We start from the raw sequence: 19,227 nt of genomic DNA, 5'->3' as shown, positions 1-19,227 counted from the left end.
GATTGCCTACTCGACTCTCCTAGCAGAGAGCTCTGCATTGTACTTCATTGTTCACACATAAAATAGATTTCTATAAGACAGAATTGTCCTACTTTAATTCTAAAAGCAAGAGAGAAAAAAAGAGAAATCTGCTTTTGTGGTACTGGTGGTGTCAATGTTGCATTTCACCAGCTTATTTATTTATTTGGCAGATTTAAAAACTGCTTCTCAACCAGAAGCTAAGATGAAATGAGGTGAAATGAAAAAAGACACAGACTCTAAAAACAATACAACCATTTCTACAACTGTATAGTTAACATTCGATGGGACCACACAAGGAAAACCCTTCTTAGAAAAAAATACATTCAGTACCTAAATACATTCAGCACCTAAATATCAAGATGCTAGGCACCTACTGAATTTCAGCTGCTGATTCCAGAGTGCTGTAGCTGCAACACTAAAAGCCCAGCTTCTGGTACAAGCTAAGTGCACCTCTGGGGCATGTGATACTCTCAGCTGTGCCCCATCCAAGCAGCACAGTTGATGGGCAGGAGAAAACGGGATGAGGTGGTCCCTTAGGGAACATGGTTCCAAGTTGTTTAGTGCTTCAAATGCTAGAATCAACACCTCAAACTGCACCTGGTTTCATATGGGCAGTTTCATGCATATGTCAGCAATGGCCTTCTGTTCTGCTGGGTTCTTTTCAAACAAATGGCACAAGGAAGGCTGCAAGAGCACCACTGATGGACAGCCATGATGGATGGACTCAACAGTAATAGACTACAAAAGGCGTGGGTGGTAGGTGCCTTCTCAATGGACACCACATGGTGCAAACTACTTTGAAGATATGAGAAGATGGTGCATAAATAAAGTAACCATGGCTCTGACACAGGCAACGGAGATGGAGGAGAAGGTGAAGAGAAGGTCTACAGAATGGCCACAAACACCATTTTGAAATGCTTACAATAGCACCATCGCAACTAGCAAGTCCCTAAATTAATTTACTGCACGAGAGACTGACTTGCACTGGCTTTTTAAGCAGGGTGTGTTTGCAGTTTTATTTGTTAACTCCTCATTTCTAGTTGTTTCAGAATGGATCTCATTGGGCTTATTACAGAGCAGTTGCAACTCAAGCACATTCAGCAATATTTACTTTCTACAAAGGCTGCGTGCATATGTCAAGAACCTAGTGCACTCCCAACTACATTTTCCCAATTAATAGAACTCCTGAATTTGTTCGATGCTTGGAGGTTTAAGAATCCAACAGAGAAAGAATTTACACATTATTCAGAACCACATAAATCGGCGGGACGAATCAACGCGATCTGGACAACAAAGGATTTATTAAATAATATTACAAAAGCAGAAATCCATCCAAGGACAATTTCAGATCACAGCGCGGTCTGGGTTAACTTTAAAGGAAAAGAAGAAAAGGTTAAAAGGTGGCACCTTAATGAGAGTATGCTAAACGATGAAAAAATTGTACAGAAGGCCAAGCAAATCTTAGAAGAATATTTTAAGTTTAATTTAAATCAAGGAGTGGATCTAGAGACGGTTTGGGACGCGGGTAAAGCCGTCATAAGAGGCTTCTTTATACAACAAAACGCATTCCAAAGGAAAATAAAGGAGAAGAAGAAAATGGAGATCTGGGAGGAAATTAGAAAAAAGGAAAGGATCCTTTTCCAAAAACCAGATGATGAACTAATTAAGCAAAGTATAAAAATTTTACAGACGCAATTCTCCATGAGAATAAATGAAGAGATAGAATGGAAGATAAAATGGTTGAGACATAGAAATTTTGAGTTTGCAAATAAACATGGCAAACTTCTGGCCTGGCAATTAAAGAAGAAAAAGGAAGCTAGAATTATCAATAAAATTAAAATTGAAGACAAATGGATTCAAGAACCGAAGGAAATTAGTAAAAACTTTGCTAGTTTTTTCAGAAAACTATATAAAGAAGGTCCAGAGACTCTAGAAAAAATAATTGATTATTTGGGCAAAAATAAACTACCAATAATACCTAAGGAAAAAACTGAAATCTTGAACTCACCAATAACAGCTATGGAGGTGCAACAAGCTATACAGAGATCAAAATTAGGAAAGACACCGGGCCCAGATGGTCTTCCAGCTAATTACTATAAAAAGTTAGAACAAGCATTATTTCTTCCTATGAAAGACCTAATGAATAATATTCTGGCAAATGGAAAGCTTCCGAAAACCTGGAAGGACAGCTTTATTACTCTTATCCATAAACAGGGAACAGATGCCTCAAACATGGCCAATTACAGACCCATTGCACTGCTAAATAACGATTACAAGATATTCGCAGACATTCTTGCAAATAGATTAAAAATGGTGCTGAAAGAGATAATTCATAAAGATCAAACTGGATTTCTTCCCGGACGATTTATGCAATCCAATATTAGATGTGTGATTAATGTATTAGAATATTTGGATATTAAAATTGATAAACCAGCAGCTATTATGTTGGTGGACGCTGAAAAAGCTTTTGATAACGTGTCCTGGAAGTTTATGAAAAAATTAATGGGAGAAATCGGACTGGGAGAAAATATTTGTAAAGGAATAAATGCCATCTATTCGGAACAATATGCAAAATTGATCATCAACGGAAGAATTACTGAGGAGTGCAAAATAAACAGGGAACCAGACAGGGCTGCCCACTGTCACCACTGATATTTATCTTGGTGATGGAAGTCTTGAACAATCAGATAAGAAAGGATGAGCTTGTTAAAGGCATCACTCTGGGAAACAAAACATATAAAATTAAAGCTTTTGCGGACGATTTACTTGTTATGACTGAAAACCCTAGAGAAAGTCTGAAAAGAGTGCTGGAATTGATTAAAGAATTTGGAGATGTGGCAGGCTTTAAGATGAATATAACAAAAGCAAAAATGCTTGTTAAAAATGTAACCACAGAAGAAAAGGACGACTTAGAAAAAATATTGGGCCTGAAAATCTCTTCAAAAGCGAAATACTTGGGTATTTGGATCACCCCCAAGAACATAAACTTATTTCAGGATAATTACACCAAAACTTGGTTAGAGATTAGAAAAAACTTGGTAATCTGGAGTAAACTAAAATTAACATTTCTGGGTAGGATTTCCATTATAAAGATGAATGTGCTTCCAAAATTAATATTTTTATTTCAAATGATTCTGATACTGGGTGAAGCAGGTTGTCTCAAGATATGGCAAAGAGAAATTTCCAAATTCCTGTGGGAAGGGAAGAAACCTAGGATTAAACACCTGATCTTAATAGACATAAAAGAGAGAGGAGGCTTTTCCCTACCCGACCTAAAACTTTACTACGAGGCTGCCTGTTTCACCTGGCTAAAAGATTGGTGCACGTTGCAGGATCCGGACCTCCTGGACCTGGAAGGTTTTGACAACCGTTGGGGATGGCACGCCTACCTAATATATGGAAAAGCGAAAATTCATAAAAAATTTACCAACCACATAATAAGAAAGTCACTCTTTGCTGTATGGGAAAAATATAAAGACCTGATGGAGCCTAAAGTCCCGTGGTGGACTTCTCCAGTAGAAGCCATAGCAGTAAAATGGAAAAATACTCAGGAAAGCTGGCCAACATATAAAATACTTCTAAAAAATGAGGACAACCAAATAAAATTAAAAAACTTTGAGGAAATAAGAGAACACATTTCAGACTGGTTCCAATACCATCAATTATTTGAAAAAATTAAATCTGACAAACAAAAGGGGTTCTCAGCAGAAATTTCCCGATTCGAATCTGATCTTGTAAACTCTAAAAGAAAAACTCTTTCCAAAACTTACCGACTCCTCCTTGACTGGACAGTCAAGGAGGAGGAGGTAACAGTGGCAATGGTGAGGTGGTCCCAGGATTTTGGCCATTCAATAACCATGGCCCAATGGGAAAATTTATGGAAGATCAATTGGAAATTCACAAACTGTTACACAATTAGAGAGAACTTTCAAAAAATGCAACATCGATGGTATCTAACACCATGGAAACTTTCAAAAATGTATAAAAATGTGTCAAGTAATTGTTGGAGATGCGGAGACTCAGGAACATTCTACCATATGTGGTGGATATGTAGGAAAATACAGGTATTCTGGGAGAGTATACATGCAGAACTGCAAAAAATGCTAAAGATCTCTTTCAATAAAAAAACCAGAGGCCTACCTCCTGGGAATAACAGATTTGGATATTCCACAAAAGAGGAAGGGTATCTTTTTATATGTGATGGCGGCAACAAGAGTTTTGATCGCAGCAAAATGGAAGAGTAATGAAATCCCCTCTATACAAGATTGGATCCCAAAGCTGACAGAATATGCCGAATTAGATGGTTTATCAGAAAAAATAAAGAATAAATCAAAACAGGAAATTGTTTCTAAATGGGAGGTTTTCAAAGAATATCTGAAAAATAAATATAGTAGTTTAAATTCTGTTGCAGCATTCAAGGAACTTCAGTGATAGTTGCTAGGTAGATAGAAGAAATTAGATTTATTGAGAATAAGTTTAATTATGAAAAAAATGTGTATTGGCAATACGTAATATGAATTTGAAATATGGAATAGACGGGAAGTTGGGTCTTTAGTGTTAAGACCAATAGATGTTTTATTGTTTGCCAAGAAAATTATGTGTCTATGGTTATTTTTGTAATTTGTGTGTAATTTGGTATTTGTGTTTTTTTTGTGTGTTTTTTTTCTTGTTGTATAAATAATTTTTTTTAAAAAAAGAACCTAGTGCACATATGCACAGATTAACAGATTTGTTTTTTGTTTTTAAGCATCCATCAAATGCAAAATTGGGAAAATGATTAATAAAAAACAAGTACTAGAAAACAGCTGATACCTATGGAACAATCCTTACAGTGCAGTCCTATGTACATCTGCTCAGAGCCAGAGTGTAGTATATAGTGAGAGCCTGTGTGGTGTGGTGTGGTGGTTAGAGTGTGTGACTAGGATTTGGGAGATCAGAGTTCATCTCTCTACTCAGCTGTAAAGACCAAGTCTCAGCTTAACCCAGGCCTGGAGCACCCATGAGGCAGCGTGAAGCCGCCGATGTGGGGGCACTCCCATTTCTTCTGCTGCTGGCATCGGCAATGATTTCTGGTGAGATCTCACTGAAATCTTGAAAGACTTCATGGAGTGCATGGGATCTCATGAGGTTTGGGTGAGACCTTAATGGAAATGGATGCCAGTGCTGACTCCACTTCTCCACTGGTGGTGGAGGCAGTGCGGCAGGTGGCACAGCTGGTGGCAGGGCCGCAATTCTTGTTTTACCTCAAGCGACAAAATGGGATGCAGTGTGCCTGGTTTGACCTACCTCATTGAAAGCGATATGGAGAAAGGAGAGAGTCACATACTACCCCACCCTGGGCTCCAGGTAGTCAAGATGGGAAATAAAGGGAATGATTAAATAAATAAGCCTTACTCCCAGGTAAGCATGTGCAGGATTGCTGCCTCAACCTACAAAGGAACAAAATCCCCAAATGAGGGCAGAAGGGCCTAAAAATTGTGAAGCCATTACTCACAGAATACCAGGTTTGTGGTGAGACTTTAGCTTGTCTGGCTCCCCAAGAAGGAGCAGAACAAATCACTGTATTAAGACAGATTGTGGTGGCCTAATTCTCTGAACTTAAGAACACATATAAAAAACCTTTTGATCAAAATCCATCAAAATAACTGGTCTTGAGCAAGTCGAGTGTCGGCATATGTCATGCTCTTGGCCTGAAGCTGACTAAGTACCACTTCATCATCACGCTTTCCTTGGAGTGAGCTTGTTTCACTCTCTGGAGGAGTGGTTCCTTCGATCATTATCACCATGGCATCTGATCATGAGTAAACTATTTTCTACCCATCAGATGAAGGAGAGAAAAAGTATTTCTTAGGATTGCATGAAGGCAACTAAGGCTTAAAACAACCAAGGCACCATAAGACAAATGCAATCATCACATGGAACACACAATGGCACAATGCCACACTTAGTGGCCGCAAAGAATAATTTTTATTTAATTTACTTGAGAGTCTAATACCAGCAGAGTCATCCCGCAGCTAAATTGCACAGCCCTCAAAGAATAAGTAAGCAGACTTGGCTCTGGTACAATGCTTCACCTCTCAATTAGGTTTTGGCTTCCCCTCAGTTCCAAGGCCAGAACCTGGCACCATCAGAGCTAATGTTCTACTAAATTACATTTTGGCATTTTGTGCTAAGTTCAGTAGGTCTACCTGGGTACAATGTAAAATGGAATCTGGCCTCAAACGGAGCATGTTTGTATCCTCTTTCTCCCGCAGAGGGAAACTGCCTCTCTTATGATAGATGGTGTTCTGGAAAGGTCTCAAAACACCGCAGTGACCAACAGGAGGTAGGAAGTGTCGGATTTTAATTAAACAATTATTTTGGAGGAATTGGCACTTTGCTGTGGCCTTGACTGCACAATCTGAATTTATAAACAGAAGGAAGAAAAGAAAGAGATAATGCGAGAGGTGCTCTTGGGACCGTGGTGAACAGATGGGTCATCAGAAATAGTGTAGCGAAGATGAGTGCTTCGATTACAGGGACAAGGGCAGGAGGAAGAATGCAGAAAAGACAAGATAATGAGGAAAGTGGTTGTGCCCTAGGGAAGGCAGGGAGGGTGATTTGAATGAGAGCCACAGTGGAGGAGGGGGAGATTCCAGAGGGGCTGGGAAACCACGTTTCTCTCATCCATCAAAGACTCCCTTTGCACTCTGGTGCCAGGAAGGGAACAGATGCCACCCTCACAACAGGAGCCATCAAAAACCACCAGCATGTGTAGCCCTGACAGCCTGCATAAGAAGTGAAGAAGTAACAAGTTTTTCTTAATTATGTTCAGGTTTATCTACTGTAGCTGAATAGGTATAAGGTGGGTAAAATGGGAAATGGGTGGGTGGGGGAGAGAAAGACATGTCAGAAGACACTTCACAGTATGTATTCTCTTTGACATCCATGGCATAAACACAATGTTTGTTTAGTAGGCCCCTTTGGACTTTGTGAGGCTATTAGCAGCACTGAGAGGAAGAAATAACTCAAAGAAACAAATGTGTACCTTCCTTTTAAAATAGTCCCAGATACAATATCACATGCTATTCTGGAACAGCAGTCTCTGTGAGAAGCCCTTCTTCACCAAGGCCCAAACTGGACCTGGCATTAATTGCATGAATGCTATTGTTTTTGTTTTTGGTTATGTAAATAGCAGCCAAGGGATAACTGGAGCAGCCTTAGGAAGGGAATGGTTAACTTTTTCTCTCCCTGCCACAATTCCACTGGCAGCAATGGAAGCTTCCCTTGAAATGCAAATAGCAGCTTCAGACAGATGTCTGTGCTAATGTGATGTTCATAACTGCACCACTTGGAGAGTTCAGGTGTGAGGAACTCAGTAATACCAAGGCGTCATTTTTTTAAAAAAATGATATTTATTGGGGGGAAAAAATTTAGAGTTACAAAAGAAAACAAAGTAGAAAAAGAACAAAGAAAGAACAAAGAAAAACACAAACCACATCCAACAATACAAATTCAAAAAAAACAAAAATACACCGCAAACATTTAAAAACAAATCCATTATTCTCAAATCCTCAACTGTCATTACCTTCTTTCTTTGACCTTCTCCCCCTCCCTTTTTTTGTATCCTAGTTGTTAATTGTTGCAGCAAATCCTTTCCATATTTCATAAAATTCTGTCATTACATTACCTTAAACTATTTTAATCTTATCTTACTATAAAAAACCTTGAAACTTAAAACTTAAATCTTATTTTTACCAACTTCTCATAACCATAATATTCTTACATAATTCTTTACACATTTTTACTAAAGCCAAGTAATTTCATTCCAACATTTTTCTAACATTCATCAATTTTATAAAACAATCCTAGTAGTAGAAAAAGAAATAAAAACAATCCAGTCTTCATCCAGCGTCCCTTCCTCCTGGTCCCAGGTTTTGTCAGTCCTTATTATCCCATCGATCTAGCGCATTAACCTGGTAACCTTATATCCGAGGCCCTTAAGTCTCTTCCATGTCCCTTCCGCAGCTCTTCTTCATATTTGTAACTGTATTTTCCTTTGTCTCCTGCTTGTTTCACTCGTGGGAACTCCAGCTTAACAGTGTTTTTGACCCTTCTCGACAGATCAGCCCCTTTTCCATAATCCACACTAAATTCCATGTGGTATTTAAGAACATGTTTCAAAATCCCTCCAAAATTAGGAGCCGCCACAATCCCAGACATCTCACGGCCCATTGCCAGACTTGAAAAGTCCAAACATCCCTGCATAGGGGGGTCTATCCAGCCCCCCATTTCCAAACCAAACCAAACTTTTTCTTTCCAAATCTGGCTTTTTCCAAGTTCATTTGTCAAATCCGAAAGCTCATGTTCCTGTTGGGCCTGTTCTGTCAGGGCACACTCCTGATTTAATTCCTGGGTGGGCTCCACATATTTTCCCACTGCCTGTTCAAAATTTCCCACTGCCTGTTCAAAATTTCTAATCGAATCAGCCATTAAATTCGTCTTCTCATGTAGCTGTTCCAGTAGGGCATTTGTTTTATAGAAAGCACACAACAGAGCTTCTGAATACATTGTCCTGCAAGGTCAGATGTCTATTCCCACGATTGTAATCTGTAACAGCTGCCAGCTCCCCGGAGTTGGTTACAGTTTCACAGTCTCCCTCTAGGGGGAAAACTTTTATTTGTTCTTTCTTTTAAAGACAAGTCTAGCAACAAAAGTTTCCTTTTTCAGATATTTTGTCAATATTTGTTCCTTTAAGAAGCGAAAGGGAACAATGGAGTCAAAGCTTCTCTTCTTATAGCTATCTGTCAAAAACGTTGTCTCTGGTCAATGAGCTTCAAAAAAAGTCAGTCCTAACACCCCGCTCCAGGATCAGGACGGTGGAAAGTTACTTTACTTTACCCTCACTTCTGCAGGTTTAAACAGTCCGAAAAAATCCCCCCTCTTCTCCTGCTTCCAAAGGGGGTTCAACAATCTTAAATGATGAAAGTTAATCTTTTACAAGCGATTTTCTGAGCTCTAGTTTGCCATGTCTTTGCTTTAATCTATCTACAAAGAAACGGAAGGCTGATTTCCTGTTTAGACCTTCCCGTTTCAGCGCCAAATTAAGGTAAACTTTTAAGTCCAATTTTCCTTTCTGCTCACAAGTCCTTATTTAGAGTCCAATTGTCCGAGTTTAGGTACTCACGGGTGATTATTTTAGAAGCCAGATTGTCCCAGGAAAAAGGCAGCGCTCTCCGGCAACGGCTGTGCGGCTTCGCTCCACAGAAGAAGCAGTTGACTCTCAGCACCGCGCCACTTCCCCCTCTTCGCTCCGGAGCCCATTAATGGGTTCTTTTGCGGGTTGGGGGGGCGCTAAGGGTGCCCGCCGAGTCCCATGATCACAGGCTTCATCCGCCTGTGATTTTTGAATGGGTCCCGATTCCCGTGGAGCTGGTCCCTCCAGTTCAGAGGGAATCCGCCATTGCCGATGGCGCCACCCTGGAAGTCAGTAATACCAAGGCGTCATTAAAGGGGACGTCCCATTGATACTCTGAATGAATGAAAATTTATTATTATGGCCAAACAGCCAGCATACCATTGATACTCTGTAACAAGGAACATTCCCTTGAATAAATCTAATATTTCCTTCTTGGTTGGGAAACAGGTATGAAGACTCAATTGCTGTATGGAGAACAATCTTTCTTCTTTGGCGATCACTCGTAAACGAGTAAGATTGTCTTCCATAACACAGTTTTAACAATGAGTCCATGAGTGACTGTGGAGGCCAATTCTGGATCCACACATTTTTCCACAGTGGGAACATTGGTTTCCGGGCGGGAGTTGATCATGGTGTGGATTTGCCAAGCGTGCCTTCCTCTTAGCACATTTCTCCCTTGCGTCCTGAGTTCGAGTGTCTTCAAAGCCCATGAGACCTTTGGTAAAGGCTGTTCTCCAGCTGGAGCGCTCACAGGCCAATGTTTCCCAGTTGTCAGTGTTTATACTACATTTTTTAAGATTTGCCTTGAGACAGTCTTTAAACCTCTTTTGTTGACCACAAGCATTACGCTTTCCATTTTTAAGTTCAGAATAGAGCTTTGGAAGACGATTATCAGGCACCCACCCAACATGACCAGTCCAATGAAGTTGATATTGAAGAATCATTGCTTCAACACTGGTGCTCTTTGCGTCTGCCAGTACACTGATATTAGTTCGCCTGTCTTCCCAAGTGATGTGTAAAATTTTTCAGAGACACCGTTGATGGAATCTTTTGAGGAGCTGGAGATGGTGTTTATAAGTTGTCCATGTTTCACAAGCATATAGTAAGGTTGGTAGTAACAATGGCCAGTAGTAGTAGTAGTAATACCATCTGACTGTGTTGCTCCAGCCACTCAGGGTGGCTAACATAGTAACAGGTCATATCACCTAGATGTGAGCTTCTTCTCAGTCTCTAGGCATGTCAGCTGAGCCACATTTTTGTAGAGGTGCTCTGGAAGTTAGCTTTATTGCAGCAGTACCAATGTACTGCTGATAAATACAGTCTCTTAAAAGAGGGCACCTCCATTCAAATAATGGGTAGCAAGCAAACGTACTCACAACCCAGGAATAGATTCAAATATATGATTTCTCCACAGGAATCTGGGTCTCCAACAGGAATCATAGCTCCGAGAAGAATAATGAATCCTTCTCAAACAAAATTGTGGGAGGAAGGTAGGGGGGAGAAAGCCCAACCTAAATGTTATCAGCCAAATAAATAGAAAATAATGCAATTGTCTAACAGTGTGTAGCAGCAGCCTGGGGATATTTTAACCAGCTATTTTCACAGCAATGCTTAATATGCTACTCTCCCAAGCATAGCCTGAAATATATAATTTTCCATTATATTCCTGTACATTTGACTTTAATATAATGAAGGCTTCTCCCTTCACTACACCAGAATATTGGCTGTATTAAATTGCTTGTGTAAGAACCGTGGTTTTTTCTTTGAAAATGTAGAAGCTGAAGTTCAAGCAAATGACCTCAAAGGAAAGCCACCCCGTCTCTGCCTGTTGCCTTTAACCTCTCTGCTAAGAGCTGTAATTCATCACAGGGACAATACTCCCAGTGTCACCTTTCCCCGTGGGCTGCAATTTGTCTTTTTTGTCTCACATGCTCTCTTGGCTCCATGCAGCTGCTCTGTAGTCTCCTCTCCTTATGCTATGAGATACTGAGTGTTGCAATGGGAAAAAAAGCTCTTCCTATAATTATCTTCAGGAACCATAACTTATGTTGGATAGCTGGACCAAAAACATGAGCACATAAACTAGGCCAGCACAACCTCTGGGGGGGGGGGGGGGCTCTTGAGCTTCTAGCTCACCTGTGTTTGGCTGGTGGGTCCACAAACTGTGCCGACATAAACCCAGCACAGAGAAGCTTGCAGAAGCTTTAGTAACAAGGAATGCTCTTCATTCAGATCAACAAGAGAAGGAGCTCTGCACCCTTAGACTATCTACTGTAGGGGTAGCCATTGTGGTGGCTTCCAGATGTTGTCTGACTAATCAGCTCTAACCAGCATGGCCCATGCTTGGAGATGATGGGAGCTGTAGTTCAGAAACATCTGGAGGATGCCAGGTTGACTACCTCTGTATTACTCACAAATTCAAAGATTCCCATTCTAGTCAGATTGGAGGCAGGGGAAGAAAACTTCAGGACATAGACAGCCTGTTGAGAACGTCCATTCTAAGCCTCCCAGTCTCCTCCTCAACCTCGCCGTTGGTTTTTTTCTTTGTACATTTCCTGCTGCAGCAGAACAGTGTTTCAAAGACAAAATATCCAGGGAACCCAAGAGCAAAAAGACTGTAATAAGGCTTTCAAGCTTTTAAGGTAGGTCAGTTTTTAGGCCTAATTGCCTTGACAGCATCTCTAATATCCCAGCCCTTTAAAAATAAAAAGGAGCAAAGTGGCTGCAAATCGCTTTGTATTCTCTACCGCTTTCAGGGTGGTTTGCAGAACATATTTTTGAAAGCAGCTCTAATGTGTTGAGGGAGTAGCCTAGGAAGATGCGTTCCGGAATGGGAACTGAGGGTAGGACAGGGCTGAGGGGGTACGCCAGCCAACCATTTTCTCTGAGAGTTTCACTGCACATTTCAGTTGCATTGTGGTATCCAAGTTTTCTTACATCTTAAACTAAAATGAAGGGTGGATCCAAACTCCATTGTTGTCAGTGGGATCAGGAGCTGTTAAGCTAGAACCTGGAGCCCCTGACTCTGTTTGCTTCTACCCCATGTGTGATCACTACCACTTCTGGTTCCGCCATTGAGGGCAGCTGCATCACATCCTTCTTGGTATCCCTGCTGTTTGTGGGGTGACCTTGCCCACCCACCTGTCTGCTGATTGGGCAAATATGTTAATTTTTGTTTCCTCCGGTTTCTCATTTTCCAGTCTTCAGTTCTTCACAGTTCCACATTCTTGCTTTAAAAATAAATAAATCTCCCCTTGAAAATTCATCAGTATTTTAGTGCAAATTTGCAAGAATAGGTGGAGAATGGTTCAGCTGGAAGCCAGGGGCCCAACCTGTGCTCTGCATACACAAAGCTCCTTTGTTGCTTCAGCAGGGAACAACCTCAGCCCTGTATGATAGTAGCACTACTGCCTCCTGATGGTGAGTCTCGCCTATACTGGAAGGTGCTGCTTTGCTGAAAGGAACCCAGTTGTCTTCATTGGTCTCTTATTGTCCCAGAGTGGGGGAGTCTCTGGTTTCACTGAGTCCCCCATGAGTCTGAGGATGGCAGTGCCACATCCTCCGGTTAGGTGGGACACAGGCACTGCAGGTTTGTCAGGTAGCAACATGTCTGGAGCAAGCCCTTTGACTTCCTGATCAGAGGCCTCCACTTCATCAGCCGAAGAGGACTCTTGCTACCTGGCCCAGCATTGCCACAACAGCCAGTATCATCCCACACCCTTTCCCCTAGCAGAAGCATTTTTGTAAACATCATTTGTTGGAGAACTGCACTACAAAATTCAAGGGAGTGTGAATTTTGAAGGATAATCATTTGTCAGTTTGCCTATTGGTTTGAGAAGTGCAGATTGAAATGCGAACAGAACCAATTCCCCGCCCCCCAACCCTAATTTCTTGCTGATGCAGCCCCACCTTTCTGTCTGAGACCTAGGAGTTGAACAAACAGCTCCTGTCATTTATACGAATGACAAAACCTAAGGATTCATATAGCGACATTGCTCTGGGCTTTCAAAGCTAGTCAATAAGAGACCAGAATCCATAGTTTGAAGATGAGCGCCTAACTTGGTCCTCTGTTTGAAGTGTGTCTACTGCGTGGGTGGGGAGAGGTCTCATTGCCACTCTTCTGCTCTTCATTGAAAGCAGTTCAATCTGTTTAACACTTGTTAAAGAAAAGAAGGCTCTGAAGGTCTTATTTTAGCTTCCTGACCGCGTTCTTTTGAAATGTGAGGCCTGACCCAACTTGACCCCCTTTGGAGGCTTTCATCTCATACAGTTCTCCAACAACAGGGAGATCTTGCCCTACATCATTATGGACCAATTTTGAACTTGAACCAAATATAGGCCCACAGTTGGAGCAAAGTGGTTTTAGAGTAGATACACAGCTTCTATAGCAGAAGGCTGACAATGGAGCCTGCTTGTGAGGAGACATGCCCCACCTGCTTTTAATCATGCTATCTGCTTTTGCCTCTTCAGTCAAATACACTAAGAAACCTCCCATGTACCCTATTTTATCTTGTTTACATGCTCAGAGAATAGTTATGTTTCTCAGGATACAGAGGGTATTTCTCAAAATTTTGGAGATATGGAAATCAGAAACCCCCACCCCCCACATCAGACCAACTACTCAGATGCTGGAGAGTTGTTATTGCTTCCTAATACTTGGTTGCTAGTTTGAGCGGTCTAAATTTGATTAACTGAACTTAATGGTGGTGGAGGGGAAGGATATTAATTTATTTGTTTCAGGGCCAAGACTTCACAAAGCTGCTTACTTCATACTAACGTAAAATATAAAACCACAACATCTGATGAAACTAGAGGCACCAAACACAGCAGCAGAAGTATAGTATACTTGGCAAGGGCAGGGAGAAAAGTCTCAGAAAAGATAGGTCTTTAACTTCCACTTGAGATGGTAGGGTGATTTGAATCTCAACTGGAACAGAACTCCACAAGGGCAGAGCCACCACCGAAAAGGCCCCATCTCTCACGCCCAGCAGTCTAAACAAGGTAGCAAACATTCATGTTATACAGAAACAAAAGAGTATTGTATCACCTTAAGGAAGAGAAGATATATTGTGGCTGTTTTCTTTACAGTTTATGAAACTGTAATGAAAAAAATAAATCTAGTACAGTGGTATCTTGGTTTGCATACGTCTTGGTTTGCATATGTTTTGGATTACAAACATGTCAAACCCGGAAGTGCGGTTCGTGTCCCGGTTTGCAACCTTTTTGGATTACAACCCATTTATTTTTTTTGATTAAGAACAAAACATTTTTGGAGGCCCCATTGGCGAAAGCACGCCTTGGGTTACAACCTGTTTTGGTTTACAAACGGACCTCCAGAACGGATTATGGTTGTAAACCAAGGTACCAATGTAGTCTTTAAGAAGCTACCAGACTCTCTGTGTTTTCTTCTGCTACAGACTATTATGGCTACCTCTGTGGATTGGGTGATCCAAGTATGCTTATTGGGGAGCTGGGACTGGTGATAGCTTCCTGGCCTGTGTTCACTTGGAGACAAGCTTGGAGTTGCTACTACGTAATGTGTGAAGCAGCAGTCACTGGTTCCTAAAAAAATATATCCCTTTTAATAGTCACTCAGTTGATTTGAGTTCCCTCATTCCTGCCAACCTTCTGAGTCAGACTTGGGTATTAAGAGAGGCACCATTTTGCAGCGCATTGTCTTTTCAAACAACAGAGACACCCATCTCCCCCACCCAAAGCAAATTGTGAGCAAAATGGAGATCAGCACATTTTCTCCCTCCAGGAGAATTGACTTTAATGATCTGGACAACTTGAAAGGCTTCTGCTGTGGGAGAAGTAAATATTCATGACAGATACATTTTAAAAGTCTTTGAGAAACTGCATCACACAGCAGGTGCTGCGTTTTTCAGAAGGTCCTTTTCCTTACTTCCCAGTCATTTCCCCCCCCCCCCCAAAGTGTGTGTGTGTGTCTACAATGCTCATATTTAAAAGGCAGCACTTGAGGCTCTTCCCCTTATTGTTGGCTGGCTTAATACAAATACTGCTAATATACTAATAATGAATAATTAAATCAAAGAAGATAAATTATCCTGAGCTTTTATAGCACTTGCATGGTAGGAGTGAACAGCAGGCAAGTTGTGTTAATACCTCCTGATACAGGAGAGGCTCTGCAGAGCAATCTTTGAGAAATTGCCCAGAAGCTGGAAAAGATTTATCTGAAAACAAAGGTATAAATGCTGAGGCCTGTGGCTGACGTTACTTCTTTCCGTACATGCAATCTTAAAACTCATATCTTAGGGCTAAACTAGATGTTAGCAAAGGTGTGACAGTTTTCAAAAAAGTGCAGGAAATACATCTGGTTCCCCCTTCCTCTTCTGTATCAACTAGCAAAGGCAACCTTGGGTCACTCATGACATGTGTGTTTCACCCTCGTGAGCAGACTCCAGCGCGGACAGCAGGCCTGGTCATCTGTTTATTTCGTAGAATTGTATTCATAGACTTGCAGAATTGGAAGGAACCATGAGGAACATCTAGTCCAAGTCCCTGCAGTGCAAGAATTTTTTGTGCAATGTGGGACTCAAACCCACGATCTTGAGATGAAGAGTCTCTTAAGAGGCTCATGTTCTCCCGACTGAGCTATCCTTAAGACCTTGTTGAACATTCTGATGTCACTCAAGCCACAAGGTATAAATTCTCCCTCAATATTCCACAGGGGAGAATGAGAACAAAATGTGTGGCAACCGTTTTTCATGGTAGCCAGATATTAACTGCCGTGTCTCATTTGGTCTTTGAATGCTTGCAAAAGTCACTTTAGAAGTATTTCTTTCAAATGTAAGTTTAGTTTTGCTTTTAACTGCAAAGATGTGTGCTTGGTAAAACCAGGAGCAGAAACGCCAGCATTGAGTTTGCCATATGTGGGTCATTGCTATGAAATAGTTGAATGTGTGTGCCTGTCCTACATTATGTTTATGTACATGAAGGGATGGGTGGATCTGTCAGTTCTGTTTTGTTTTCATTTCTCATTCCCCCCCCCCCAGTCTTCAGTTCTCCCATATGTGGTTTCTTTTTTTTTTAAGTGTTCATGAAAAGTCCTCTTTTCTTTTTTTTTGCAAATTTATCTGAACATATACATATTTGTATGCAATTTTGCCTAACAGACACCTTTTCTGCAGTGCAATTCCCCCTAATATAATGCATACTTACATGTTATTTTCATGAATATGTGCAAATTTTGTGCACACTTTCCCACGGTATATGGATTTTTGTATATGGATAGGCTGAGAAACTGCATTGCAAAATTCAGGGAAGTGAAAATTTCAAAGGACAGGTCTTGGTGCTCACATTACTTCAGAAAGTGCAGATCAAGTAAACTTGCCTTTAAATGTGAACTAAATCAAATTTCTCCCCCACCTCTATGTACATCTTAAAATAACGTTGGAAACAGTCATGAAACACTCAAGAGTGTTTTGGGAGTCACATAAGGGACACACTCCCATGTCTTGAGTTTCTAAATGCCAAGTTTTTATTTTTAACTGTGTTTGTTGAAAGTGACATTTTAAAAGATGAAACTTTGAGGAGAAGTTAAGAAAGTAAAAGCAAAACACAGCTCACTCACTTATTAACACCTTCTAATCCAGATGGCCTGACTTTCTGTCCTACAGTTTGCAGGGGCAGGGATAGAATACACCTGCAATAGGTCATGTTTTTCTTTATTTTCCTGAGATGGACTGCAAACCCACACTCATTCTCAACCTGACACTGTCCTTGTTGAATCCACCCACTGGGGTATATTTATTTAATTTTTTTGCAAAATATTGAAATAAAAGGCTCAATTTCTATGACTAATAATGTTTCAGGAGGCTTGGCTGGCAGTTACCTTGGTCCTCATAATGACTTTGATAGCAGCTTCAAATTCCTCTGAATTATTGTAGTCCACTGTCCACACATGGGGTTTCCCTATAAAATCCTCTGCATAGGGATGCTGGGAGGGTACCTAAAATACAGAAAGGAAACATAATACTTCCTGCAGGGGGCACTGTGACTGCAAGCATTTCAGAAAACAAAGCAAAGCGTGAGGATCAGAAATGGCAATAAGGAAATAAAGGAAACTGAGTGGAGCTTATATATAGTACAAACTTCTTTAAGCCATGGAAGAAATTACTAATGTACTAATTCAGGTAGAACCATCTTCTCTGATCCCTGTACATGATGTGGCTAACTGCCTCACCCTTCCCTCATGCACCGATATACATATTACAAGGTATGCACTTTTTCTTATTATAATTTTATCATGGAAAATGACATTTGAAGCAGCTCTCCTTCATTCTCACAACAGCTCACCTGTACAGGTCCCCCCCCCATATTTTTTTACAAACGAGGGAACTGAGGCTGGAAGAGAACAACAGGCATTATGAACTACAGCAGCCCATCAGTGCAAGGATTTCTTAAGCAACAGGAACCTTCTCCCCTCTTTCCCCCCGACGCACATGCCCTACACAAATCTACCCCAGAGGGTTGGAGAAAATCTTAGAACAGATTTAGGGGGCATGAACTGGGGGAGGGGGGAGAGGTGGAGATAATGTTTTGTTGACCATGGTGAAATCTTCACACTGATGGAATGAGGGACTTAGCACTAGGTTGAATTCCACCCAATGTGCTCCTGTCCCAAATCAAAGGTCATAATCCTACCCCCTAGAACACACTGGTTCTCTGAAAGGCTGGTACATTTACAGTGGGGTACAGTGCGGGACGCAGTTGGCGTTGTGGGTTAAACCACAGAGCCTAGGACTTGCCGATCAGAAGGTCGGCGGTTCGAATCCCTGCAACGGGGTGAGCTCCCGTTGCTCGGTCGCTGCTCCTGCCAACCTAGCAGTTCGAAAGCACGTCAAAGTGCAAGTAGATAAATAGGTACCGCTCTGGCGGGAAGGTAAACGGCTTTTCCATGAGCTGCTCTGGTTCGCCAGAAGCGGCTTAGTCATGCTGGCCACATGACCCGGAAGCTGTATGCCGGCTCCCTCGGCCAATAAAGCGAGATGAGTGCCGCAACCCTGGAGTCGGCCACGACTGGACCTAATGGTCAGGGGTCCCTTTACTGAGCTGAAAATAATGCCAATATATTTCACATCTGGCAAGCAATGTGACCCTTTGGTTTCAGAAAATACATAGGTAGACAAGTCTAAGAAGCCTGGGACACAAATTTTCACAGCCCTTTGGCAGCTATGGTGGCTCATTTTCCAGAAATAATGTATGTATGGAAGTGTATACTCAATTCTGACCAAACTAAGCCTTCTGGTGTATATTTTGCTCTAGGGGGTTTATTTTATTCAGAATTGAGTATACACTTCCAGAGTTAATGCTAAATACTATACTTTTGGTAAATCAGCCACCGTAGCAGCAAGAGGGCTGTGAAAATTTGTGTCCCGGGCCTTTTAGACTCATGAACCCAAGTACTATCAGAAACCCAAGGGGCACATTGCTTGCCGGATGTGAACTTTTTTCAGCTCTCCAACCCCACTATTAGAGCGGTGATGAAGCTGCAAGTATATCAGGGATGGTGAACTTGTGGCTCTCCGGACATTGCTGCTGGACTACAACTCCCATCACCCCTGACCTGTCTAGCAACATCTGGAGGGCCACAGGCTGTCCATCCCTGCTTTAGAAATACCCAGATCAATTAGGCTCAGGTCTTAGATCTTTGCCGCACAATTTCAGAGCAGGCTTACCTCTCTCGATGTAGGCTTCCCTCTGAAGAATTCATGATTGAGTGAACTGTGGGGTGGGTTGAAACGAGCCTGCAGGAAAACACACCCATTGGCTATTGCTTCCAAGGGGGCAGGGCCCTCATAGGGGAAACCAAACCCAATGAAGAGCTGCAAAGAGAAAATTCAGATATTTCAGGCATCTTTGGCAACCACGTTATTTTAAAGCTATTTCAGTTATTTGTTTAACCCTTCAGTTCTTTGCCATGGGAGTTAATGGTCTACCAATCCTTTGCTTGGCATTTTAACCTGTTGGCTGAAAGTCCCGCAATTAGTCCAGTACCAACAACC

General features: G+C 41.5%; 1 protein-coding gene across 1 annotated transcript in view; it reads right to left on the bottom strand.

Annotated features, from left to right (window-relative positions):
• The window catches only part of MGAT5B (alpha-1,6-mannosylglycoprotein 6-beta-N-acetylglucosaminyltransferase B), a 176,955-nt gene that overhangs the window by 9,687 nt on the left and 148,041 nt on the right, over positions 1–19,227 (bottom strand). The window contains exons 13-14 of the mRNA XM_080993711.1: positions 18,901–19,047; positions 17,055–17,171 (exon numbers count right to left, since the gene is read on the bottom strand). Coding sequence (XP_080849837.1) covers positions 17,055–17,171; positions 18,901–19,047 — 264 coding nt within the window. The remainder of the gene's footprint in view (positions 1–17,054; positions 17,172–18,900; positions 19,048–19,227) is intronic.

Source organism: Podarcis pityusensis (genome assembly GCF_964106645.2).
Source record: "Podarcis pityusensis genome assembly, chromosome: 2".
Lineage (NCBI taxonomy): Eukaryota > Metazoa > Chordata > Lepidosauria > Squamata > Lacertidae > Podarcis > Podarcis pityusensis.
Note: the sequence above shows the minus strand (reverse complement) of the source record. Positions and strands in the feature narration are given on the sequence as shown.